This window comes from Artibeus jamaicensis, unplaced genomic scaffold (assembly GCF_021234435.1).
Source record: "Artibeus jamaicensis isolate MK-2021 breed Jamaican fruit bat unplaced genomic scaffold, CSHL_Jam_final scaffold_1964, whole genome shotgun sequence".
NCBI lineage: Eukaryota > Metazoa > Chordata > Mammalia > Chiroptera > Phyllostomidae > Artibeus > Artibeus jamaicensis.
The window spans coordinates 9,948,498-9,975,632 of NW_026522030.1; the positions used below are offsets into that span (position 1 = coordinate 9,948,498).

Consider the following 27,135-nt stretch of genomic DNA (forward strand, 5'->3'; position numbering starts at 1 on the left):
ACAGAAAAACAGGATTCCTAATTAACAGATAAGAGAACAAAGGGTGATTTCACCCTCTGCTTCTCGTTTGGGAAGGAAGTACTGCAGAGACACCTCCCATCCTCCAGAGGGCGGTGTTATTACAGAGCATTTGCTTGAGCTCCTGACGGCACAAAATAAGAACTAGTTCCATTTTGTCTAATTTTTTTCCCCACAGATGGTTCTGTTATACAACTCTTTCTGTATCCAGTCTGAGTTGCATTCCCACATCACTCTCACGACACAGAACCTTCTGTGTAGAAGGATGTAAAGACAGCTAAGCTAGAAACCTGTTCCCCCGAGTCCAATTTTTACCTTTGCTACACTGGCATGGTTCTGACTGTTTCCGTAGATCAGTATCCTCATGTATAAAGAAGAATAATAGCAATGTCTACCTCATAAGGATGGTGTAGGATTAAAGGAAATCCTACCCACCCCGGGGGAAATGCCTAGTTGTGCATTGATAGTACCGAACTGTATACCCTTCCAAAGTTCGTATTTTATCATCTCAATTTCTCCTTCTAAAGTTAGATTGCATCTGGTAAGCTTTTGCCCTCCACGATAGCAAATGAAACCTGGAATTAAATGATCAGGTTGAATTATATGAAACTGTCAATGTTATTGGTCTGTAACATGGCGATTTCATATGGTTCAATGTAACACAAGTAGTCACCAACCCACAAGAGGGAAAAACAGCTTCCCTTTTTATACTGGTTCTGAAACACACCTCAACAATCTATAATCATTACAGTTGGGAAAGTTGAGACCTTTGGTAGGGGGACAGACACAGTCTCCTCACAAGTAAATTAACATTTGCTATCCACTCCCAGCTTACCAAGTGCTGTGTGTAAATATAGTTTCTTTTAACTCAACAGTAACACTGGGGAAGGATGTGAGGACACAGCTTCTTATAGGCTCCTTGACGTGTCACTGTTGATACATTCTAGAGTTGTGGAGTGTGTAATGTGCTATCATGATCCAGTCACATGCCCACACAATAAAGACTATTTCAATTAACAAGGAGAATAACTACAGAAAGCGCTGCCACTCACTGGACAGGATGGATCCGACAAAACCCAGTTCCCCAAACACTCGGACTACACGCTTGGAAGCCTAGAGACCCCAGTTCTGGCACGCCCAGCACTTCTGACAAGGACAAGGTGTCCTAGCACTTCCCAACTTTATATTGGCTGAAATTCTTATTAGTGTCAGCCTGGCAGCTTGAGCAGTCTCTAAGGCACCTTTTGCATCTCAATCTTTCCAGTTCCCTCCACGCATAAAGACATAAAAAAAAAAAATCCACCATGGAACCCAAACATGTAAGCATTCCCCAGGTGATTTCATTTATCCCTCGACCTCAAAGACAATGACTTTCTGTGACATTTTTACAGGTGACATCACATCTGCCCTTTGCTTGTTCTTTCACGCAATAACTTTTAAACTTCTTATGAACTACCTACGATGTGCCAGGCCTGCTGGAGGCCAGGGGTCAGCAAACCACCAGCCTGCAGGCCTAATCCGGCCCAAAGGCTGTTCAATAAATAAACTTTATTGGAACACAGCCATAGGCATTCATTCGCGTACAGTCTATGGCTGCCCTCTGGCAGCTGAGTAGTTGTGGGACAGAAATCATCTGGCTCGCAAAGCCCCAGATATGTACTATCTGGCCATTTATAGGAAAAGTTTGCTGACCTTGTTCTAGGTAAAGAGGAAACAGCAGGAAAGAAGAGTAACGAAGTCCCCATGTACATTCAGATGTTTAGAAGAAATTGGATGAATGCTTAACCTCAGGGGCAGCCCAAGTTTCGCCCGTGAAATCACAGTCAGTGCCGCTGCTGGGGACTCGCAAAGAACAAGAGAAAGGACCGCAGGTGTGGAGAAAGATGTGTGAGAGCAGGTGAGAGAAAGGATGTGTTGGGAGATCGTATTAGTTAGTATAGAAACCAGCTGGAACAGGCAGGCCACAGGCATTCCCACTGGGGGACACCCAAACCCATGGACGGGCCAGCTACCACACGACCCCACAGATCAGAATCACCTGGAGACAGTATTAAAAATACAGGTTACTGGGCCCTGACCTAGGAATCTGAAACTGAGTTCCACAGGTGTGATGGAGCAGGTACCCCTGGGTGATTCTGAAGCACGTTCAAGTTTCATTAGCGTTTAGGTTTAGTGAGAAGTTGAAGGCGCTCCCAAGGAGGTCTGGCCGGGTGTGCCCTTGTGGCAGGTGAGCGGGGAAAGAATCGGGGCACAGACACGCAGAGGTAGATGCAGTGAAAAGGCAGTTTATTGTCTATTAATACTGTACAGAGGAACAGAGAGAAGCTACAAGTACAGCATTGGCTGTTGCTGGCAGTGTTATTTCTGAAGTTGGTTTTTGTTTTTGTTTTTCGTCTGAAGGAGAGAGAACAGTCAAAGTACACTTCAGGTTACAAAGTACAGCAGCTAGCCCGGCAAGTCTAATTCAGAGTAAGCACAACAGGCCCCCACCCCGCCCCCCAACCAACCACAGAATGGATATATTTACAGAGATATCACTCACCCCGAGTGAGCTGCTAAAGCTGAAAATCCCATCAACACCTACATTCACCGAGAAGCTGCATCGCACACAACATTTTCTGGAACCCCTGCATGATTTGAACTCTACTCAGTCAGGAGCTTGAGAGGAGGAAAGAATGATTCAGAACCCCACACAGGATAGAACTCTTTCCACTTGCCAGGATAGGAATTCACGGAATTGGGAGTTGGAGCTACACACAGAATAGTTCAGATCAGGCATGGCCCGGTGGCCTCTTTGTAGACAAAGACTTATCATTGCAAAACCAAGGGACTGGTGGCTCCTACCCTGCCCACCTGGAGGTTCCCGTGGGAATAAGAAACTAGAGTGAATTGGCTCGCCTGTAGCACCTTCGGGCAGTTGCATAGTTCTGTCATTTTGGGAAGTTGTCTACATGACATTGATGTTCACGGTTGGGCTTGCGTTGAGCCTGCCAAAGGGATTCTGGTGACAAAGGAATTAGGATGATTTACGTGGGAATCAGAAGGGTTCCTTTCCTTGAAATGGAAAGAGTGCTTATGACCTTGCCTTATTGGAAAAGGGATCTCAGCCTTCTAGGGTGATAGAAACTGGGTCCGTCCTGGGAGCGGACGCTACCTGGGAAGGGAATCTAACGGGAGGGCTGAGCAGGCTGAGGCTGGTCCCACTGTCAGACAGAGGAATGGGTGTGGCCGAAGATCTTCATGAAAGTGAGTGTGCTTGTGATGAGAACTCAGAAATTTGGCAGGAAATTGGGGCCGGGGTGGAATCCAAGCACTCTAAAAATTTAGAATCATCTTTATGGATGGATAAAGACAATTCTTTCTCATCTCTACTTAGCCCTGAAAATACGATGCGGCCCCTTTAAAATTTACAAGGCCAAGTATGCCTGGTAAGCTTCGTATTGTTGGTTCACACATTTATGTATAGACTAGAGAGCCAGATGCTTCTGACTCAAATGCACCGTAGTGAGTGGTCCCTCAACCTCGAAGTTACTCCTTAACTATGTGGAAGAGTCAGACATTGATCATTGCTGGGCTTGGCTTATATTGCAAAGAGCGACCTCCTTTCAAAAGATTATACATTTATTTTTAAAGATGGAGCCCAGGGAAGTCTCGACCAGTATAACACAGTTTCTCTGATGGCAGTTATAGGAAGTTTGATTTTACAAACTAGGTCCGTGTGGAAAAACTGGGTTCCGTGCAGGGTGGTGCAAGGGAGGTCACGGACCTTAGGGAATGCCCCCGCCACCAGAGGTCTGGGCTAGTGCTACAGAACTCACCAGAAGGTTACCTTCATGGAATGGAGAAATAACTCAGTCAATCAAGGGAGTTTCTAAACGCAAGCTTCAGAATGCATATAGATTTCATTATAAAAATATTTTTCCTTAAAAAAATACATAAATGTAAACGATTCCATTTCTCTCACTGCTCCTCACTCCCACCCATATGGTGCTACAAGTCTTAGACTATAATGAATGGGCACACCCATCAGTAATGACTCAATCCCATCATTTGAGTCCATCTAAGAATCTTGCTTTTCCAAACTATGCCATGCCAATTATGCTTAAAAATATGCTCCCAGACCCAGAGACGGGGCTCCACAGGTTCACCACCTTCACAGAGGGAAGGGCTGCAGGTCACGTGGACTGCCCCAGGAATGTCAGAGTATGATTCGGCAGGCCAAGATGAGAATACAGAATGTGTTTGGTTGCTAGATGAGCCAAGGCAATGCCCAAGCCACGCCCACTTTATTCCCCCTGGGCCAGACCTGCAAGGTTCTGCCTCAAGGCTCCCGAGGTGAAATTCCCAGCTCTGAAGAGGGCTGGGCAGGGGTGGGGGAGAGAATGTTGTGTTAATACAGCTTTGGAATACAACCTGCATTTTCCCAAAAGGACAGAAAAGGAGAACATAAACAGCGATGCTAAGGCAAACTTTCGAATGGCACATCAGAACTCTTTTTTTTTTTTGTCATTCATTTTGTTAACATCACAAGGCAGATACATTCTGTAAACATATATACTATACAGTACATTAACCATAGGAAAATAAAAAGAAAGCCACCCTGTAATTCTCTTTTTTCGGTATTTCTGCTCTCTCACTCTAGAAGGACTGCCTGAAGTCTAGGGAGAATTTCGTGGGTCATGAGAGACACTTCTCTTGTGATAAAAATGCAGTGACTTGCAAAAAAGGGCCCCAGCTGATGAGTAAGAGGCATTATGGGGAGAAGATGACCATTCATACCTCAACCTGTAGAAACTTAGAAAATAGTCACAAAATATAAAAAAGTCATTAATTTCAGGAAACATGTTGGTTTCCCGCTTTGTAAAAGAGAGCACTGAAAAACTGTATTTTACAAAAGTTAAGGCTGTCCAGATCTTAGATGCAGAAAGTCTGTGGTCCCCCAAAATGACATAGTATATTTTCACATTGAAAGCAGGGTTGTTGTTGGTTTTTTTGTTCTTTTTTCTTTTCTTTCTTTTTTTTTTTTTTTGCGCTACAGTTCTGGCCTTCCTATGTTGGACTAGAGTAGAGTGGGAGGCAGGGGTTTATTTAAGTCTTATAAAAATTAAGGGTCAGGGGCAAGGCTGATCTCAGGATTCCCTAGTGAAATTGCCCTTTAAAACTCTCTGGATGTAATCTTTACTCTATCCTTTTCTACATTCAGATCATAAGTATTTTGGGTTTTGTTAGACTGGGCATTTTATTATGGAGTTTGCTGAAGCTATGAAAATACAGACACATAACCACAGTGTGCTCCTCAGAAAAGATGAATGTTTCTTTTTGCCCTAGGAAATGCAGGAAAATTTTCATGCTAAGACCAGAAGGGGGCTACACAATGAAGGTGAAATGGTAGCCGGAATCGAAGACCCCCATCTTGCTCATGACTTTGAGCTGTTCTGGGACATGTTTTATACCCGCCCTGTACCTGCCGGTGGTATTACTCAGTAGCACAAAAGGTCTTTCCAGTTCTCTCCTAATTAGTGGAGTTCTACATACCTTGCTTAGTAAATTGAGGAGCTTCTAAAAGATTGCCCATTTACAAAGTTCCTGACACATGTCTTAGCTATGCCGAGAATTTGTGGTTTCAATAACAAGTGTGCATATTGCAAAAACACAACATAAAACTTGCTCGCCTTGGAATCTGTTGTCAACGAAGTAACATTAAGGGAGATGAGAATATTTTCCCATGAGGAATGGGGCCTTTGGTGAGTTACACTCCACACGGCATCTAGTGACAGGGATAGCTGAGCTTTTAGACTTCAGTACAAACAAAGAGAAAGTCCTCTGTGCATATTTTGTGTATGCTCATCTGTGTTTCATTATTTCTTTATTTTTAAATTGAATTTGTTGGGGTGATACTGGCTAATAAAAGTATAGGTTTCATGCGTACAGTTCTGGAATACATCATTTGCCTATTGTGTTGTGTGCTCACTACCCCAAGTCAAGTGTCCTCCTGTTCATCTGTGTTTTGAACTGAAAGGGTTAATGCTTTTTAAAAAGAAAGTACCAGCTTAGTAGTTCATCTTTGCTTCTATCACCATATCTCCTCCTCCTCTTTTGCTACCTGTTTGTTTGTGGGAATTAAATAAATGGTCATTGCCAAAAGGTGGTCTGTGGCCCTTTGAAATGGAATTCTGCAGAAGGGAAGAGAAATAGGCTGTTTTCACACTTGGCCCCAATTTGGTTTTGCTCTAGAGCTTTGCTCCAGAGATATCGTATCTCTAGACATATAGTTTCCCCCTTTCATAAAAATTTAACCCCACCCAAAGTAAAATATTATACTTGCACATAGGAAAAACACATTTGCCGCCAGGACTAAGATGCTACTAGGCAGGAATTTGAAGCAATCCATGTCTATCAACATTCCAGAAAGAAGTCAAATCAAAGAAACACTAGAATTTGAGTTTCCTGAAAGTCTTTGAATGTTCAGAGGTTGCTCTGAAGACTGACTGAAACTATGTTTTGGGTTTAAACAGAAGGAAATTCCTGGCCCCTCATCCTCTATCCTCCTAATATTAAGTGATATCACTGGACATTGTCAAATCTCTGTGAGAGCCAGCTAATTTTTGCTTATATAAGGAATTCATATACTGATGGGTAAAAGAGGTACAGCTAAAAAAATCCCCTGTAGTTTGTCCTATCACACATCAAACCAAAAAAAAAAAAAAAAGTTAAGGATATGCAAGTCACCATGATTTTCCAGGATAAGTAATATTAAACTGCATCATTTTACCATTAAAGGATCTTTAATTCAATACCCCTGAAAATGTATTTATAAACCAATGAAATATTCCTTCTCTTCCTCTTTCTCCTCTCTCCATTTAAAAGGGAACTAGTGTCGTGATTTTCAAAGAAAGCCCAAGTAACTCTTAGCTCAAAAAAGATAACGGTGTTGCAGCTTCGTAACTGACTCTCTAATCAGCCTGGTTATGTAAGTACAGAGTGTGCCCATGACAGCAGGGAGGCAGCCTGTTCCCAACCACAAGTTAGAGGGTTTTTTTGTTTGTTTGTTTGTTTTACCATGAAGGGCAGTTACTCACTGTAGGCGGGATTGTAGGTCTCATCCCCAGAAAGTACCTGCTGAGCCTGAACCCCCCATTATAATAGGAAAATGATACAAAATACCCAAATACAGGCCATATTTAAACACACCTGCATTTGCTGTGGCGAGAAATCATTTAAATAAAGATAACACATCTTGTTTTAAAAACCATTACATGAAAAGCTTTAACAGTAAATGTACAGAGAGCACTCTGATATAAATGGCGAATCCCTAGAATAATTATTGGTGGATGAGAGTGCAGATTATCACTGGTCTTTTACATCTTCTGTGAAGTGTTGTGGTGAGCAGTACAGATCATTTTCTTTGTGAGAAACTAGTTCACTTACGGAAGGAAGGGCGGGTCATTTCGGGGAATAATTATCTGTCCTAGAAGATTCTGATTTTGTTTGTCAGCCAGCAAGCCCAAGGGTGTTCAGTTCCAACTTTACACTCATTAACTGTGCTTTTAAAAACTCATGTTGGATAGTTTCAATCCCCGAGGGAATTAAAAAAAAGATAATCTATGGTAAACTTTTAGAGTTTTCTTTCTTAAATAAATTATTAACATAATAGATTGTCCAAAACATTGAAACTCTCTTCTTTTTCAATGTAAATCAGTTTATCTGGCATGTCATTCTATTTAACAGTTAAATAATGCTTCTGTGACGATTTATGGAGGAGTGTGTAGTTGAGAAATAGTGAGATTTATAGGCAGCAAAACCAGGTATTATTTCTAGATGACAGAACAGGTTTATTCAATGGCAGCTGCTTTAGTGAACCTGAGATTTAGAGAAAATTCCCTCAACTATTCACAACCAAGCCATGGATGAAATCATCTTAGAAAGCAAAACTTAGCTTCTCTATTTTTCCCCTTTTAAACTTATTTTGTTTATATATTGGAGATAAAACAACTCACTTTGTGCTCATTAAAATGTAATTAGAGAAAAATTAACCTTCAACAATTAAAAATATTTTTCTTTTGGATTACAACACATTTAATTTCAAGCCAAGAAACTAAAAATACTAATAAAACTACTGAGAAAGCTATTTAGGTCAATTTGAGTTGGTTCTGTAGTCAAGTTCTCTTAAGACTATCATATTTTTTTCTCATCTACTTTTCACAGAAGTTAGACTTGATGTAGTATATCTTATTGGAGGTTTTTTGAAACTATGTTTTATGGAACATAGATAATTTTGTGAATGATTTGCAGTGATACCATTAGTATTGGGCAAATAACTTAGAGGTAAGAAAGATATCTCTGTTACTAAAATCAGTTAAAATATCACATCTTCATTTTATCACTATATTATTCTGTTATTAAATTGTTTCCCTTTGGTTTTACTATACAGGTGGCTATTTGCTTTTGGGGGGAGCTAAGAATTTATTGAGAGAATTGTTCATTATGTTCTAGATAAAAAAAACTACCCTTTGATGTTCTAGAATCTCCAGAAGTTTGAGAAACATGCTTTAGGAAGCTCAGCTATGTGGCACTCAATCAATCAGCATTTGTGGAATGAATTTAAGCACTGAACGTTGGGAAGACAGGTCTTTCTTCATTTTTTACATTTTTTAAACATTGTAAAACTCATTTGGAGGGTGGATAAACCTACATGCTGACATTATGGGAAACATTCTCTTTCTCGAATGGGGACAGAAAGGAAAGAGTCCAGAAGTAAGGCTCTGTAATCAACTGGGCAGGCAAGATGACAGGTAATTCAATTACAGCACCGTCCGCAATGAAGTGGGGGTCTCACAGCCCCCACTGTGGGTCAGAAAGACTGTCCTAGAAATACAGTCACTGCAGAGATGCACCCCACAAGGATCCCTTCATTGGAAATAGATGAACGTGATCAGAAAATATCCATGAAAAAGAAAACAATATAAAACTTTACATTGTTTTGAGAGGATAGAAGCAAGGTTCGTGGATTTGCCTACGTCTGGAGACCACTACTGATGCTTAAAACAATGTTTGTTTCACGTCCTTAGAAAATTAAAAAACGGTGCTTCTTCTATAAAGGGTCCATCAGTTAAGCCATGAATGAGGGGCAGCGGCTGATGGGCAGGTGGCGGACATCAGTCCCTACGTTTCAGCTGTGACAAGCACTGGGTTCTTTCCTTTTACATCAGCTTCGTTTCAGGTTTAACAGAAGGGAAGCCATAGATGCACATACTGTAATCTGGAAGCTTATGTAAGGCAGCAAAAAGCATTACCCTAGATTGGGCAGACTAAGTCGGGTCCGCTTCTGGCTACACTAGCAACCGGCTAGAGCCAACAGCAGTTTGCCACACCAGAGATAAAAGCAAAGATCCACAGCAAGGGAGGTGAGTGAGACGCCAGCAACGTGGCGATGCGTGAGTACGGTATGGGAACACACTACCAAACGAAACCCCGGGGCCGCTGGGTTCAAGTCCGGTCAAGTGAATTAAGGCTACTATATAACTCGCTGATGTGAAGAGTCCATTCCCATTGAGCAGTAAGGAATCGGTTCACTCCTGAAGACACAAGGAAAGGTTCAGAGGAGAAGCGAGTTCTTGGAAAGAATGGAGCACACACATGCACGCTGTCTCTGAGGTGAGGAAACTGGAGGAAAATGAAAGGGAGGAGGAATAAGAGAGATCAAAGCAATCCGACTGCAAGGCAGGCAGGTGCTGGCTTCCAGTTCACAGTATTGCAGTTAGTGGTACAGTGAGGTCTAGGCAAGTGGAGAGCACAGAGGCTGCCCGGAAGCAAAGGGGAGAAAGAAGTGGTCACATGACAACACAGCATTGACAGCGCTTTTTCTTTTGGGTACCTGGGGCTGGCTCTGTGGCCAGGCTCTCCTCCTTCCCTTCTGGGGACGAGGGCTCTGTGGTGTCTGAGACAGGCCTCCCAGACACAAGCTCAGCTGCATTCCCGTCAATAGTGGACACATCCGTCACTGTCTTCTCCCTCAATGACTTCTCATCGTCTTCGTCGATGAGGACCAATTCAGCCTTGATGGTCTCATCATAGCCTAGCACCTTTTTAGTCTCCTCTTCATCCTCGATATTCTGGTAGCCCATGAAAATCATGGTGACGGGCTGATCCAGGTTTGCCTCCGGCCCTTCAGTGCTGGGGGCTTGGGCCTGCTGCCCTGGGTTCCCGGAAGAGTGATCTTTCCTAGACTTATGGACCATTTCTAACTTGGCCTCTTTGCAGAGCACGTGTTCCTTAGGGGGGCTGAGGCTCCCATCTGCAATCACAGTCCTTTCTGACCCGTGCCCTCCTCTTAAGCTTGATTGTCCAGCCTTCTGAATAAGCTCTTCTACGTCCTTGGAGCTTAATCTGTGCACTCCGTTCTCTACTACGGTGCCTCCTGAGCGCACCTCATACACTACTTTGGTACCATCGTCATAGACTCTGACTCCTCTCTGATGGACCCCCTCTGGGCCAATGGTGGATGCAGAGAGAATCTTGGTCTCTCCTGTTTGTTTGTCTTTCTCCACATTAATTTCCATGGCGTACACAGCTTGAATGAAAACAAGAGAAAGGAAGTGCATGTTACAACAAAAAAAGCCAGTGAATGGTTAATTGCCAAACAGACCAAAAAAAAAAAAAAAAGGTTTTGTGCCCTTTCTAGTCTAACTGCCAAGCATCTTGAGTGTTAGAGTGAGTGCACATTGTGGACAGAGGTGGTTACATATGTGTTTTAACATAGCAGCTTAATGCACTGGAAGACAGATGTACGGGGTTCCCACAGCTCATGGACACTCACACCTCCAAGGAAGATCTGCGGCAACACGGCCACAAGCAACTGTTTAGATCCAGTTAAGGAATCACGGGGAGGCTGGCAACATGCAAGTTTACCTTGATTGACAGCTTACCCTCAGCTGATAGACTGTTGTAAAGCCCTTGCTTAAGATGTATCCTAGTTCCAAAATGGTATCTTTTTTACCCCTTTCAACAAGCGTTCCACTACTTCTTCACCATCTCCCTTTACTGTCAATGGAGAACATGTAAGCTTTTTGCAGGTGGGACATGTACTATAAAACAGGATTATTTGCAAAATTGAAAAGCTACAAACGTAGTCAGACAGTACGCTCTGCGAGTCCTTCGGTCACTTAGCTAGGTTTCTCCAACAGGAACTAGAAAAAGAACAATATAGAGGGCACGCCATCCCCCTGACACTGGAACCTGACGACAAGAATCACAGGAGCCACCTCTTCTTCCGTGTGCCCAGTACCCAGACCTCATGGTTGGGCCCTGTACCACTTTTCTCACCTGTCCCCTCCTTTCTGTCCCACCGCCACTGCTCCACCTGAGACAGTTTCCTCTTCCCTGGATTATTGCGAGACCTTCCCATGCGGTCTTTCTGCTCTGGTCTCACCTTCTGCAACTCGTCCCAAATCCACTGTACCCAGTCTGGAGTTCCTGAGGACCAGCTCATTCCTGTCCTATAGTCTACATGACACCCATCCTTTCAAATCTGTTACGTCAGAGGCCCCTATTCTGAGTGTGAGGAAACTGGGTTTTAGAGCCACGGAGTCAGTTCTCCCCAGGCACCCTTTCTCTGTACGGCTCATGGACACCTCAACTTCTGCAGCTTCCGAACTAAATCCACCTGCTTCCCTCCAAACTTCCCCAATCCTGGTGATAAATAATACCAGTGCCACCCAGTCTCTCAAGAAAGAAGGCTCAGAACGGCACCCAATTTGTTTTGTCTCTTTCTTCCTAGTTACCCAATAGCCAAACAATTGAGAGTAACTAACTATTTCAGACCTACCCCTGGGCCTCCTCTCCCCACTGCCTGCATCGCCGCTGCCCCAGGGCCAGGCCCTCCTCTGCCCTCCGCATCCCACATCACAGCCTTTTCTTCCTTTTCACCAGCCACTTATCTCTTCTCATGGCCAGAGGGCCAAAGGTCGCCTGAGGCTTGCTTTTGTGTGGCCAGAGGTACACAGATAGTTTTTATATTATTAGAAGATAGTAAAAAGTTTTTAAAGGAAAGAAGGAAGGAAGGAAGGAAGGAAGGAAGGAAGGAAGGAAGGAAGGAAGGAAGGAAGGAAGGAAGGAAGGAAGGAAAGAGGGAAGGATATGTGATACAGATCAGACAAAGTCTGACATATTGCGGTGCGGTCTGGCCAATTAAGGAACAAAGCCTGCGGTCCCCTTCCAGCCTGTGCTCCATCCTGCTCATAGTTAGTTACCTTGCTCATAAAGCCTCTGTTGGTTCCCATGTCTGTGTAGGATGAACATCAAACTCCTTAACTTGACATTCAGTGCCCCTCTGAACCAGTCTGCAGACTTCCTTTCTAGGCTTGTCTTGCAGCCCCTCTCGCTCCACATACACTTCAGCCATAACACACTGCTCTCCATTCCTGGGACGCTCCACACCCTTCCACTGACTGCGGTCTCCCTGCCCAGACGGCTTTTCATCCCCTCTCCACCTCGGTCTCCTGGAGTCCCATGTCACGCTCTGCTTATCATTGCCTTTGCGTTCCTACCTCTTTCTGAATAACTACAAGGATTACAAATCCTGCAACTGTGTTAAGGAGATTCAAAATACCTTTTCAATCCCTGTGCTACTGCCCCCTCCCCTCTAGCACAACCAAATAACGCCACCCCACACCCAGACATCTCCCGCTTTTGTTAAAATTCCCTTCTCTTGAGTCTATGCATCCAAACGTGACTCATCCATCCCTGTCCAGGGTCAACTGTCATGGGCTAACTTTGACCCTCCTATCTCTAAGGCACCCCTCTAAGATTCTTTGAACATGGCTTCTAAACCTCTTTGAAGGCATTTAATCCTTTTCTTATACTTCCACTCAGTAGTATAATTATTTGTGGGAATGTTTAATTAGCCTTTGTATAGATTTTTAACATCTTTGAAGGCTAGTTTTTTGCCTGCCAGCTTTCTGTGGTTCCCCCTCCCGCCAGCACCTACCTTAGCACCTTTTGTACAGAGGGTACCTGATACACATACCCGTGAAACAAACACTACTGAATGAAAAGTCTAATTGGGTTGTCTTAAGCTAATCACAGATACTTTGCATAATATGACACCCATGAAAAGTACCCACAGTAATTAAGGTTTGAACTGGTTTGAAAAAAACAGCAGTGATATTGTTCCATCTGCTTGTGTAATAAAATGTTATCTGTTCACAGTTGACACTTAACTAAAAGACTCTGAAGCTAAATCCAATGCTTGATTTTCATCGTGTCCATTTTGAAGGTTTCACTGTTCAGCACAAAGATCTTGCGTTTCCTTAAGAGATACAGTGAGGCCAACCAATATTTGTCATGGAGGTACATGGGGCTACACAATGACCGTGACATGAAGAGAAATATTTCTGTGATTCTTCCTGATTTTCCACAAAATGTAACATCAGAGAACTAGAATAGGCATTTAAAATTTTGCATGGGCTACAAGAAGTTAGTTCTTTAAATATCACACTTAATTAAAATGTACATTTTTGGGAGTTAAATATTATGTCCTATCACTACTAACATACTCATGGGACAGATTTATAAATAAGAATGGTAATAACGATTATTATTGTAGGTACAATAGTTAATGATCTCCTAAACATGTAGCATATGTGAATAAAAGGACACCTTTCCCTACAACCAACACAGAGTATGGAATAAAGTATTTCTATTTTTATATTCACATGACGGGATGCAAATTATGGACATGGGAATCTTCAGAGACAGCCCTCTCACTCGGCCCCCGGGTGAGGATGCTGGTGCTGTTGGTCCATTTTTCCCTGCACCGCCCTGACCCTCAACCTCCTGCTGTCTTTGCCCATTCTGGAATCAGGGAGTAGGCAGAAAGGAGAGACGCTGAGGTGTCCCTGGTGGGAAGGATTAAGTAGATCCACAGAACAAACGCCATGCGGGCCACTGATAGAGAAGGAGCATTATGTGGTGCGAGATGATGCTTTGGAGTCGGTGATAAGTGGAGGGGAGAAATGAAAATATAAGAAATATGTCCGGGTGGAGATATGCATTGGATTGCTTTTAACATCCTTCCAAAAAAAAAAAAAAAAAAAGAAGAAGAAGAACAGAGTTTATTTATTTATTTATTTACTTACTTACTTCTTACCTATAGCTGTGATATTAAACTGTATTCTATTAAATGTGACATGGCTCTGAATCTGAACCCCCGTTAATGAACATGGTTTCATTGGGGCTACATATCAGTATTTGTATTTACATGTGGTACACTGCCTTTCCAATATTTCTAGACTATGAGGGTAGAGCATTTTAAGACATTTTTATAATGCAATAAATCTAGATATATTATGCCATAAAATACAGCAGCATTTGTATTCCTTCCCCCTGACACCAGCTACAACATAAGGCTTCAAAGGAACCACAGAGTTTTAGCAGGTTTCTCCAGGGTTAGAGCCCACATTCCTTGTCTGCATTCACTCCCTTCCCTAGGAAGGAGGGCTTAGGTGAATACCAAGGAGATCTGGCTTCACACAAAAGGCAATCTTTCAACTTCATAGACACACATAGGAGAATGTTACTGGACATTCAGAAAATGACACAGGAGGCATGAGCGTCCATCTTAAATGTGTTGTTAATGAATGAGTTTTCATCTTTCACTCCAGTCCTCAGACAACTGTATTTCTGAGACAATGTTAATTGAGGTAAATAGGAACCCAGAGGAAAACGAGACTTACATTTTAAATTCAGCATTTTGTCTTTGAGGCACGCACACAACTGTGAAAACTTCTGCTGCCCAGGAGCAGACACCAAAGAGCTCTCACTTAAACCATGTGGTCATCTCTAACCACAAAGAACCCTCTCTAATCCACCCTGTTCTTCTCTCAAGCTTCCTCCCAACACAGGGACACTAAAATCTGTGTACTGAAGAGGGTCCTGTGCTCATCCCAGTGAAAACAAATGAAGACGGGTGCTGCTCAGGGGAGCAGGCTTTCTGGACAGCCCCTACAAGAGATCTTGAAAGAGCCCCATGGACATAAAAGTGTTTGAAGAAAAGCTCTCTGAAATTTCCTGGAGGAAGGATCTGGAGACAGAGGAGAAAGAAAGGATACAGTGCCAAGGAAGTTCCAGTGGTTGGGTGACTGAATGCAGTCTGTTCTTATTAAATGACAATTTAATTATTGATTTCCAAACGTGACATACTGATGACAACAGGATTGGAGTATATGAAGCATCTCTGCTCTTCCTTCCCATAACCCCTTAAGACAGGGAGTGACACGTTCATTTTGTTCATGAAAAATAAGAACCAAAGTAGTTGGGTTCTGCAATGGGACGTGAATGAATGACTGAATTGGTGCTTTGACTTTGGGTCTTGCTGTTTGGTTTACTAGGTTCCTACTCCCTCAAAAGCACTCTGTAAGGACCATTTTGAAGAAGCAGAAACACTGTAATGGGGCATGACAATCCCAGCCTCAGGCTTTTGAAAGCAGCCGGGTTTGGGCTACAGTGGGAAGCACCTGGGGAAGACACCTGCCCAAAAACTGGGCTGAGGGAGGATGAGGAGCTACTGTGGCCTGGCGTGCTGCAGCACCCAAACAGATGGGCCTGAGCAGCAGAGAATGCTAGGTTCTGGTTCAGACTTATCCCCCTGGCTCTCTTACTGTCTTCCCTGTTACTTTCAGCCTGAGCACAAAGAGAGCAGCTCTCAGGGCTACACGGAGACCAGGGAAGAGGAAGCATGAGCACGTGGCACAGGAAGGGGAAAGGGAACTGACGTGATTCCATTTGAGAACCAAACTAAGAGCTTATGAAACAAGACGCTGTGTCCCATTAAGATGGAAAATCCAACCCCTGTTAGATCCTTTGACTCAGGCTTCTCCCAGCTCACTTCCCTGGACTCACTGTGATCAGGGGGAGGAGGGACAGGCCGAGGGTCCACACATTAAGTATAAAATGACACCCTGCTGTCATTAGACAGTAAGATGGGAGGTATCAGAAGGAGGGAGGGTGACAGTGGGTCTGATTCCTAAGCAGACGACGACACTCCATCTTTGGGCCTCAGTTTCCCCATTTGGACAATGAGGGGTACCCAGCCTCGACATTCCATGGGGCCGTGAACAGCATGCATCCTTGAGTGTCACTGACGGGTGAAGTGCAGTAAGATGGTAGTAGACAGCCTGAGCATGACTGTCACCCAGAAGCGAGATCATTCCACCACAAGGAACACTCAGCAGCTGGCGCCACACCTGGAATGTGGGAGAGAAGCAGTGGGCATGCTTGGCTCTCTGAACGAACATGCGTACACGTGTAGTCTCATCCCCCCGGGCATATGATTATGTGTAAACATACACGTTCGCACTTTCTCTGGGGTCTGGAAATAGAAAATGGACTATTATGATGTCACTAACAGTGAAAATGAGAAAATTAACTCCAGGTAGATTCTCCTCCTCATCCCAGAGGACAATCTCTAACTTCAAAACCCAGTCATCAAAAATGTCTTTGACTAATTGTTTTCCCAGGACACCCTGGTGTTAACAAAGACAAGTTGGCAAATGCGTGATGTTGATGGATAACAGAGGCCAAAGCCTATTTCTCATATGTAATTTTGCTTCCATTATTTGGTCAAGAAGGACAGTTTTCAGTCTGCAAAGTGATGGAAATAATATTGCTAAGAGGGACGTGAAGAGTGGAAAATAACAAAGCACCTGGAGATAGAAATGCTCTCTGTGCTTTGGGCCAAGGGTCCCAGTTCCCCTCCTGATGAATATGTCTCGAGGGCCTTATACGCCAAGAAAGGTGATGGAGGCAGGCATTCAAAGTTCCGATGTTCAAAGCTCAAGAGGGAATTCCATTAACTACCTAGAAGTGAGCTGGACATCACCGCCAGCTAAATTCACAGAGCAGAGACCACCCGAGCCAGCAGGGGTCCTTCACCCAGCAGCTGTGCAGATGAATCTCATTTTCATTTTGTTCAAGGTCTCTATGCAGATTAGGCAAATGCCAGAAACACAGCACATCTGGATCGCCCTAGAGTCCCTTATATTCATATGGACAAGACAGAAACAGGACAACTGAGGGAACGTGTTACTCGTTGAATGATCCAGGGTTCCCACAGGCCAGCGGGCCCGGAATGGTTGTGTTTGCAGGCTTCTGACTTCAGGTCCAGCTAGGCAGCATTTTTATCAGTGAAATCATGAAAAATAATAAAGGCGTGCTTCTCAGAAATGAGGTGAGGAGAAAAGCAAAGCTATGGGGTACCGTAATCACAAGCTATAAAAATGCCAACAACAGTGTTTTTCCTACTTTCAAAACTGTTAAACCCTTTGTTCAAATGAAACCTGAAACACAAATACAATGGTCAACACAAGCATGGAGGAGCCGCTGTGTCTGAAATGGGAGAGAACACCACAGCCCTGGCTACCAAATCGCCTGACCTCGTTCCCTTCCCACCTTCCTCGGAGGCTCCCCCGTGACCCCAGGAGATCCTGCCCCCAACACTTATGAGGGACAAGCTAACAGCAAGGAATTTAACAGGCATATCAAATCTATAAAGAACAGAAAGGCGCGGAGCTCATCCTTATTTTCGCCTCTTTTGAGATTAAGAAATAAAAATTTTATAGGTTCTGCATGTGAGCAGGTGAAGCAGCATGTGCACCAGTGTGGGGAAGAGACTGCACGTGTCACCTGAAATGATTCTGAACAATGGCTGTGCTGGGTGAAGGGGATGAGGCTGAGCAGCGGCTTTGCTTTAGAACCTGCAGCTGAAAGGCCAGGATGCCAACAGAGTGAGTCAAATGATCTGTCAGGTCACGTCCTGCTCTGTAGGGGGATCGGCCCCTCCCAGAGTGTGCAGGGTGGCTCTGGGCACTTCAGGAAGACCAGGGAGAAAGTGTGGCATGTTCAGAGGGGAAGGACAGGGGTGGTGGAGGGTGTCTCAAAGCAATCTCATCGTCTCGGGGCCAGCTAAAGAGACTGGGGCTGTGGGCATTAAGGGGATGTACACTGAGGATCTGGGAAAGATGGGAAATGGTAGTCATTTTCTTTCCTTTTTTGAAAAATTTTACTTATTTTTTTAGAGAGAGGGGAAGGGAGAGAGAACGAGAGGGAAGGAAATATCAATGTGCAAGAGATACATCAATTTGTTGCCTCTCCCATGCCCCCTAACTACAGACGTGGCTTGCAACACAGGCATGTGCCCTGACTGCGAATTGAATGGGCAACCTTTTGGTTTGTAGGCCGGGTGCTCAATCCACTGAGCCACACCAACCAGGGCATGACAGCATTTTTGAACACTTAAAGGAAAATCAGAATTTATTTATTTTTAGGTTTGTTCTGAGTGGCTCCTGGGGGCAGGATAAGAACCAAAGGGGGCAAGAAGAGGGCAGACACATGATAGCTCCATCAGAGGAAGAACTTCCCAAGAGTCAGAACCAATTACAGACAGAATGGGCCCCTGGGGGGGCGGGACTAAGCTCCAGGCACCTAGGTACACCACCACGGTTTGAGCACCTCTTTGCAGGGCTGCTATATCCTGGCTTCCGTGCTTGAATAAGGGATTTGGAATAGATGCCTTTGAATTCTGAAAAGTGATGGGTCTCAATATAGTCTCATTTATTCAGAATCCTAAAACTCTCAAACTCCAAATGACCAGAACACTTATCATAACACTGAGTAATAACAAGTGGCATTTATAAATATGGCCCTAAATTCGTACAAATCTCCAAAAGGGCATTCCTAAAGCAAGGTGCATGATACCTAGGAAAATTCTAGGGGTGAGCACCATTAGTTGGTGTGCTATCCATGCTCTGTCTAGTCACTGCCATTGACAATGGATTTGAACACTTTATTCCCAAGCCAGTCTGGACAGAGGAGTGTACAACACATCAGATGTGGCTGCTCCCACAACTCTGCTTATCTTGTGTTTCCACAGTAGATGTGTTCATAAAAATTAGTTATTTAATAAACAAAAGTACATGTAAACTTATTTTTAAAAAGGTTCTGGCCACATAATACTTTTTAAAAAATGCACTTGCTCCTTGGATCACCCCATTTTTGCAGGACCTCTAAATGTGGAGGATGCTGGGTTGTGATGCTGCATGTGTTCCCACACACACGGCGCCGCACTCACATCAACTCACCACCACTCTGGAATTTAATACTCCTCGACTGTCAACACTGTGCAAATCCTTTTTATGCCTCTTAAACATCAGTTCTCAGATACTGCTCCTACCCTCTCCACACGCTGATCCGTTAGTTGGAAGCCACTGCATGTTCTGGGAGGTGCGGGAATATGTGGAGAGGGGCTGGAAAGCTTTTTACCCATGTCTTCCTGATAACACCCAAGTCTCTGATAACAGGCAGAAAGGTGTGTGACTTTTGAACAGTCACTGCCAGACTCGATCTTGGAAGTGCATCTTGCAGCTCAGGTCACTGCCAGTGATCCCCATGTAGCACAGCCACAAGCTGCAAATTCTGGTTTATTCTGTAACCATCAAGAGAAATGTGGACCAGGCCTGGGTTGGACCAGACGCCACTTCTGGTCCCACCCAACTCTAGAACTCTGAGCATCTATATGTAAAACAACATGTGAAGACGTCTACAGACACATCCAGGAGATATTTAAATTTAATCAGTGCCTATGACCAATATGTCAATACTTATTTGCCAGTTCCTTTTACATTTGCATTAAAATAAGGAGGGATTATTTGCTTCATAAAATATATTCCAGTTGGTCCATGTAAAAGATTTCCTCTGGCTTCAACATCCACAATTGTTTTGTTTCATAAAAGGTGTCATTGTGGGGTTTATTGTAAACACACATGTACCTGGATTACGGAAAGTACAATCTGACATCGCATTTGAATTCACACACATTGTCACTAAATGTGCAACCTTGGCAATTCACTTTTTTGTTTAATCCCCAGACACATAGGGCATTTCTGCATAGAGCAAACAGGCTGACACAGAGATTCACTGTTCACGTCCTTCCAGTCCATTCCTGAGGCATGTTCGTGTTGAACAGAGCAAAGCATAGCTCTCTCTACACTTACCCTCATGAATGCATTATTCTCTAAAATCCACCATTGGAAGAAACATATGTTTTTTAAATTGCTCCTTTCCCCCCATCAAATACACCACAGTAGCTAAGAAATAGCTCCAGGAATGGGAAGATTTCAACACGCATATATGTCCACATGTACAAACAGCTCAAATTCCAAAGGATTCCAGCAACATTCTCATACGCTTTGAGAATACCTCCCACCCAGCTCCCAATATGGGAACTACAAATCCCTGGAGGCAGAGTACAGATTAACTTTGAGAATCAAGACAGGTATGAAGAACACAAACGAAACAGAGAGATTTCTCTGAAGCTGGAGGGAGAACAGTCTATATCCTCGATATTCCCTCCATTCAGTCCTCAGTCGGTCATCAGGGCCAAGTGCCTGCCCTTTGTGGCCACTGTATATTCTATATCTGAGGCTGACAATGTCCCTCTATGGAACAATACCTGGGCCTCCTCCACTCTCAGGAAAGTGCAGAGAAATGCAAGCCCCATGGCCAGTCCTGGCATCAAAGCCAAATTAGCTCCCCAGGACTTACCAGCTGCTCTGCTGGTCCCGTCCTGCCCCGGTGCCGGCTCTGCTGTTCGGGAATAGAGGATTGGCAGGTCGGGGAGCTGGGAGGAAATGCAACTTACTGCATCTGGTAGCAGAGAACAGGGAATACAATTAGGCACAGTGTCAGGAGGCCCAATGGGTTCGCTGCGGAGGCAGCAGCTTGTCTGCCCTACATAATGGAGCTCCGAGGCAGCCACGGGGCCAGAGGATCAGGATAAACAAAGACAAGCATTTGCCCAGTGGCTGGTCATCAGCAGAGTAGCTGAGGCAGGAGGGATCCTGGCCAGAGAGCTCAAGCCCAAGTCTGCTCTATGTATTAACAGTTTCATCAGAAAGCTCTAGATTCTAAGAGTACAGTGAGTTCAGGGCAGGGAAATGACATGGGCCGGTGGGAACCCTTAGCTTGGCGGGACTGACTGCCTGTGCTGAACTGGAAATACAGCTTTAGTGCCTGATTCCTTCAGAAGGCCAGTTTTACATGCTTTAAAAAAAAATTTAGAATATATCCCATGATTTCGACACTGTTGTGTCAGCCAGAAGACCCTGAGATTCCGAGTAGCAACCCCACAGCGAACTCACCATTAGCTCAGTTGCAGGAGACAGTGCAAAAGAGGGATACTGGCTCTGTTTGGGAAAATACCCTGACGAGCCCATCCAGGGAGGTGAGACCCCGGAGAATGAGCAGCAGCAGGTGCCGAAGCATCAGAGGAGAGGCGGAAGCCACTGGGGTGGGGCAAGGGGAAGAATCTGTGTGTGCCCCAGAGAGAAGTGGAAAAGCCAAGCCAAGCACATCCTAGAAAGCTGGGCTCTAGGTGATGTGGTTCCTTCCTGTGTCATAACAATGTTCCCAGATCCTGGAATGGCAATCACTTACCGATAATTACCTCTCGCCTCTTACTGCACATCTTCCCTGACGACCCCGCAACCACCTCAAACTCAACAGGCCCCAAATGAACTCTCCTCCTCCCCAGTTCCCCCAGGGGCTTGGGCAGCCCCCTGCACACCCCCTTCCAGAGTCCGGCCTGTCCCGTCCTCTGCCTCCTTCACATCTGTTCCATCCTCCGTATCCCTGTTGACACCACCTTCGTTTTAGCGAGTTTCTGTTTTCTTTTTGGGATTTCACTTTGGAGACGGCCACGAACAGACACAACGTTAGGATTAGGATTCATTCGGTTTCTAGACTAGAACATTGCTGACTCACGTGTGCTTCTGAACACTCCAGACTGTACTGATATTAGACCATTTGGTTCTGAGCGCAAAGAACACACTCTGAGTGAGGACGGAGTAGCGTTTCTCTAACAGAGCGATGTTCCCATATCCACCATGTGGAGAGAAGGAACGAAACCAGGAGCATGTAGGTGGGCAGGCCTTAGGTTGGAGGGAGGCTCAGGCTACCGGCTCTCTCAGGGGCCAAGGGAGGCTGGAGCTTGCACGCTGGACTGGGCAGACAGCGTTCAAGACCCTTCACAGCAAGGAAGAAGGTGGAGACTTTCAGAGGGTGGGCTGGCAGATGGCTGTTAAAGCAGCCTGGTGTGCCCCTGAAGATGGGCTTGCATTTGAGCCAGGGCTCTGGGGGTAGCCACGTGTCTGAAGTTGCATGTTACTTTCTATGTTGAACTGCCCTGCTAGTGTTCCTGAACTTAGGTTGCACACCCTCTTCTCACTGTGGGAAGGGTCTGGGCGATCCGTGGGAAGAATGGAGCGGTAATCTGGGGCTAGAGGAACAGTTTAGGGCACAAGAGACGACCAGAGCAGATTTGCAGAACTTGTGAGTTTCGCTGAGGATTTCCAGACCTCTGCGAATGGCCTCTCGGTAAATCTGACTCCCTGCATTTCAGCGAGGTGGAGGCTCAAGCCATTAAGACCATGTAAGAACTCACAGACCGGTCGCATATAGGTCTAGTACATTCTATGCTAAATATAGAGTTTCTAGGGCACCTCTGCATACTAAAAGTTTTAGTAGCTGGAAACAAAAACCACTCACAGCCAGAGGACTCTGCATCCAAAAGAGCATGTGATTCCTAGTGCTTCTGTCTCAGCTTCCCCCAGGAGGCAGCGCCCTGCCCGAGGTGGCAGGGTGGCGGAGTGACCTTGGCCCAGCGTTCACTGGCTGACCGCTTGAGGACTACAGCTCTTGGAGGGCTGGGGCTACATGGCTTCTGCTAAGAGATGAGGGAGTGGCAGGGGGCAGGGCATGAGGGAGAAAGCAGGGCAGCCCCCTCAGAATATCATTAGGCAGTAAATCCTAAGATTGTACAGCCAAGAGGTGTCTGATAGACCAACAGAAGGAGTAACCAACAGCATCCGTGGGAAAAATGTTTTCATTTGGCTCAGTCAGTACATCGCCCTCTTGCTGCCCAAGTCTGGGTGGCCTACCATTATTCTTCCCACTGTCAGAGAAGGCAGTGAGGAGTCCCAGAGCAGCAAATGTAAGGTGAGTGCTTTTTAGGAATTCTAGCACTGCTAGAATATTTACTGTAGCTATGAAGAATGCAAGTAGCCAAAGCCAGGTGACGAAAACCCTCCTGAAATGTGAATTCTGGGCAACCTGAAGACACACTGGGACTCCCCAACAACTGGGATGACAGCGTTGCCGTGGGGAAGGCTCCAGGCCACCACAGACTGGCATGGGGTGGGGACCGAAGATGATTGGTGCCACAGCGGGGACTGAGACGGGGCCAGGGCACTTTCCCCTTCCCAGTTCTGGCCACGGGTGTCACTCCAGCTCCTCCACGGGTAAAGCACAGAGCTAGCACTAGACACTATGAGATTTATAGTTAACACAGGACACTGTGCCTATTTAAGGCAGTAAAAGCAACCCACCCAACAGATGAAGATGCTGCTGTATCACAAGTGTGCAGATGGGGGAGGGAGGAGGTGAGGGGGGTTAAGAATGTTTATGGCCGGGAAATTCTGCTCATGGTTGGAATACATTGCTCGATTGCCAGGACTACCACGGGATCAAGAGCCCTTGGTGATGCAGCAGTACAGGACCTGTACTTCTGGTGACATGCGCAGGGTGACAGGCACAGGGCACCTGACGTGGGGTCATGACCCACACACATGCCAGCAGCCATCTCCTGGGCACCTCATTAAACCCCGGCTGTTTCTGCTAATTATCTGCCACCTCTTGTACAGCTACATAATCTTAGTTGGCCCTGGATTCCATAGTAAGTGTGTTTCAGAAGTTGGGTAGTTTTCTTAAAGTATTATTGCTATTCTATAATTTTATGTTAATTCTTAAGTAACAACCGTTGATTGACTCTAAGACAGTCTTGGCAACTTTGAAGTCAAAGGGGCCTTGGAAAGTAGAGAAGGAGAAAATCTGCAGACATTTCACAGTTCCTTACTGGGTGTGCTTCAGTGTCTCCCCTCAGACCATGGAGTGACCCGAACAGCGACCACATTCCTGGAAGGACCCGCGTCCTCCTTTGGACTTCCTGCTTTGCGGGTAGACGTGGTGTGATGAAAGGCCTCCCCCTCCCCCAACTAAGTTCTAACCAGCGATGGCAGGAATCATAACCCAGGGCGACAGGTAAGACCACGGAAACGATTCCCTGGCCATGTCCCGGGATCCCTGAGACTTCTGCATCCTCTGAACCCTGAGGTTGCCCATCTTGTCAACAAGTGACAGAGGACAGAGTCATACAGGTGATTTCTCTGCAGGCATGACCACTAGGTATGTCTCTTTAGGTATGACCGGGCTTCTTACCACCTGCGGGAACTGCTTGGGTGAACGGATGGAAACAGTGGGAAGTGACGCAGGAGGAAATGAAAGAAGCTCAGAGTGAAAACGAAAGAGATGGTGGCACGAGTTTACCATGGGGCTTCATTTCGCTTGTTAGCGTGTCCTAGGACATGTGGTCACTACACCCTGCACAGACTTTCAGGGACACGACAGACAGGCTCCCTCCCTTCCCTAATTAGAGAGAAGTCCAGGAGAGGTCCTGATTTGAGAAAAAGAGAGAAAAGAAGCGAAAACATAAAAAAAGGTCAGTGTGCGCCTTTCTGGTATGTGGGTGTCTGGGGTCCGCGTCCCAAACCCCATTCCTGCCTGACACTTTACTTCACTGTTGCTGACTGTGCGCATGGCCACAGGTCTTCCCTGGCACCGCATAAACCTACTCGCTTTCCCATGCTGCTCTCCGATCCCTGAAAACAGGCAAGGCCACATCCTCAGACCGTGCTCCACCTCCAAAGCACGGATCTGACTTGGCCCTGATTTGGCCACACCCTAGAGAAGGTTCCAGAACTGTCATAGGTACTGTTCCTAGAGTCTGCTGGCTTAGCCATGACCTCTCGCTGCCCACACGCACTGAGGTTTAATTTAACACCTTCCCGAAGAGTACCCAGAAAGCCAAAATCCAGATCCTCTGCCTTTCACTGACTGGGGGTAAAAAACAAACAAACAAAATAATACTCCCCGCCCACCCTACCCTGAACTCAGAATTAGCCTTAGTGCAAGCAAGCTCTTGGCTCATCCATTACCCAAACCCATTACCTATCTCTGCCTTGTAAAGTCTCTCCCCATGTATTTCCAAGTGACAGTGGGAAAACACTGATGTCAACTCTTATCCTGGCTCCTGATTATCTTCCAGTTGAGAGGTGGACTTGATTATAAGAACCCGGTGAGCAGGTGGGATCTGATCCTTCGGACAAGTCCAACATTCTGAAGCAGGTCTAGCTGAGGGCCAGAGTGACAGTGGAACTGAGTGGTTGTCCTGAGTTGGCAGCTAACTAACATTAGGGGAACAAGGTGAAGAATGAGAGGCGCACAATCCCAAGTTCATCCCCACAGCCCTAGGTAAGGAGAGCGACGGCAGGAGGTGGGGCAGGCCAAGGAAGGGGAGGGAGAGCAGGAGGAAGGCCCCTCCTGCCAGGACGGGGGACAGGAAGCCGGGGCCTGGCTCCCACTGTTCCCACACCTCACGTGATTAGGCCAACTACGCCCCTCAGGGAGGAAGCTTCTGCCCAGCCCCGCCTCCCTAAAAGGCTGGAGAAACTGCAGTTTCCTGAATCAAAGAAAAAACAGAGGCCTTAGAAAGGTTTCCTAAACACCAGATAATGGCCTTCTGATGTGTGCTGTGACCTGGAGACCTACGATAACCGCCAGGACAAGTGAGCTCTTTCCAGCCCAAGATCTCCTGGTGTTGACACTCTGCTGATCACCTTTCAAGGAGGATCTAAGTAGTGAACTTTGGGGAACGAACAGGATGGGGAAGAGCCAGGTCGGCTGTAGGAGACTAGGAACAGGGAGTTGAGAGACAGTCCTTGCAGCAGAGAGGCAGAGAAGGCTCGGGGTGCGTGGGCCTCCTTCGTGCCCCGGGAACAGTGCAGCTCTCTCCCTGATGCCCTCACAAACCAGCACACCGCATCTCCCGGTGAGCCTGTGTTAGTGAAGCTAAGCTGGCCAGGATGAAAACATTAATCTACGGGCAGAGAGCACTTACACTTACCTCCATCCGTATTGGAGAAGCTCTGTGGAAACAAAAGCAGGGCGGAGCGTTACTACACAGGCAGGGCGACCGTCCCTCCTTCATTCAACCCGCCTTTCTCCCCTAGGCCCAGGCCCCCCGTTTCCGCTGTGATGGGCAAACCCAATGCTCTCTTTGCTTCTGGAAAATTTTTGGGATCCTGAAATTTCAGGGAAAGGTTAACCATTCCTGCCTTCTACCAACTTCCTCCTGGTAGAGATTTATGGCAATTATCCAGCAAATACCCTTGGTTGTGTTGGGGAAGTGATACCAGGAAATCCAATCTTAAAATTAATTTGCTTAGACTGGTTTTCTATGGCTGATGGGTACTTGAGGAAGCAGGAGTTATGAAATGAACACAAGGCCGTGCGACATTCAGAGCTTACTGGCTTTATCGGCTCTCTCCTCTTTGCTACATGGCACCCCCTATTTCCCTCCACGGTAAAAGCTCATGTATTTACACTTTGTTTTTCAAATTCATGTTTGCTTGATATGTTCTTGCCTCACCTCTGGCCTTTTTATAAAAGGAAGATTTAAATTAAAGCCACTTAATAAGAATTGGTTTTCGGATTCTAGAGCCCAATAGAAGATGACTTTTTGGATATTAGACATATAAACAGTTTGGACGGTGGCTGGATGGGATTAATTTAATGACCCTTTTTTGTGCCTCCCCTGCAGGCCAGGTGGTCCCAGAAGACAGGCCACTCTCAGCTTCACAGATGGCGCTGGCCTCACACACCCGCCCCTCGTTCCTAGACTGTGTGGCTCAGCCTTGTCATCAACGGCAACTGGACTTTTCTCTGCTCGGCACCATTTTGCTGGTGCTCACTCCCACGTGGGTATAATTCAGAGGAATCACATTTGTTCCCTTTACCTTCTGAAAGTCCTTGAAGGATTTTTCTGTCTCCTTTAGCTTCTCTAGGATGATTTGCTCTTTGGCCGATATCTGGGACTCTTCACTTTCTAGCGCTTGAATTTCCTGCTCCAGCCTGGAAAACACACAAACAGAGCACAGGTTGCTTTATTGTCCC

The 27,135-nt window shown here is 45.6% G+C and overlaps 1 protein-coding gene across 9 annotated transcripts in view; it reads right to left on the minus strand.

Annotated features, from left to right (window-relative positions):
* PALM2AKAP2 (PALM2 and AKAP2 fusion) overlaps positions 1 to 27,135 on the minus strand; it is a 407,874-nt gene that overhangs the window by 161,423 nt on the left and 219,316 nt on the right. For 3 of the 9 annotated variants that reach the window (XM_037152811.2, XM_053656209.1, XM_037152813.2), the window contains exons 5-8: positions 26,979 to 27,093; positions 26,087 to 26,108; positions 20,614 to 20,715; positions 9,893 to 10,588 (exon numbers count right to left, since the gene is read on the minus strand). In XM_037152811.2, the coding sequence (XP_037008706.2) occupies positions 9,893 to 10,588; positions 20,614 to 20,715; positions 26,087 to 26,108; positions 26,979 to 27,093 (935 nt within the window). Of the gene's footprint in view, positions 1 to 1,357; positions 10,589 to 20,613; positions 20,716 to 26,086; positions 26,109 to 26,978; positions 27,094 to 27,135 lie in introns of those variants that run through there. The other 6 variants (XM_037152814.2, XM_053656211.1, XR_008389907.1 and 3 more) reach the window with 5 other exon arrangements.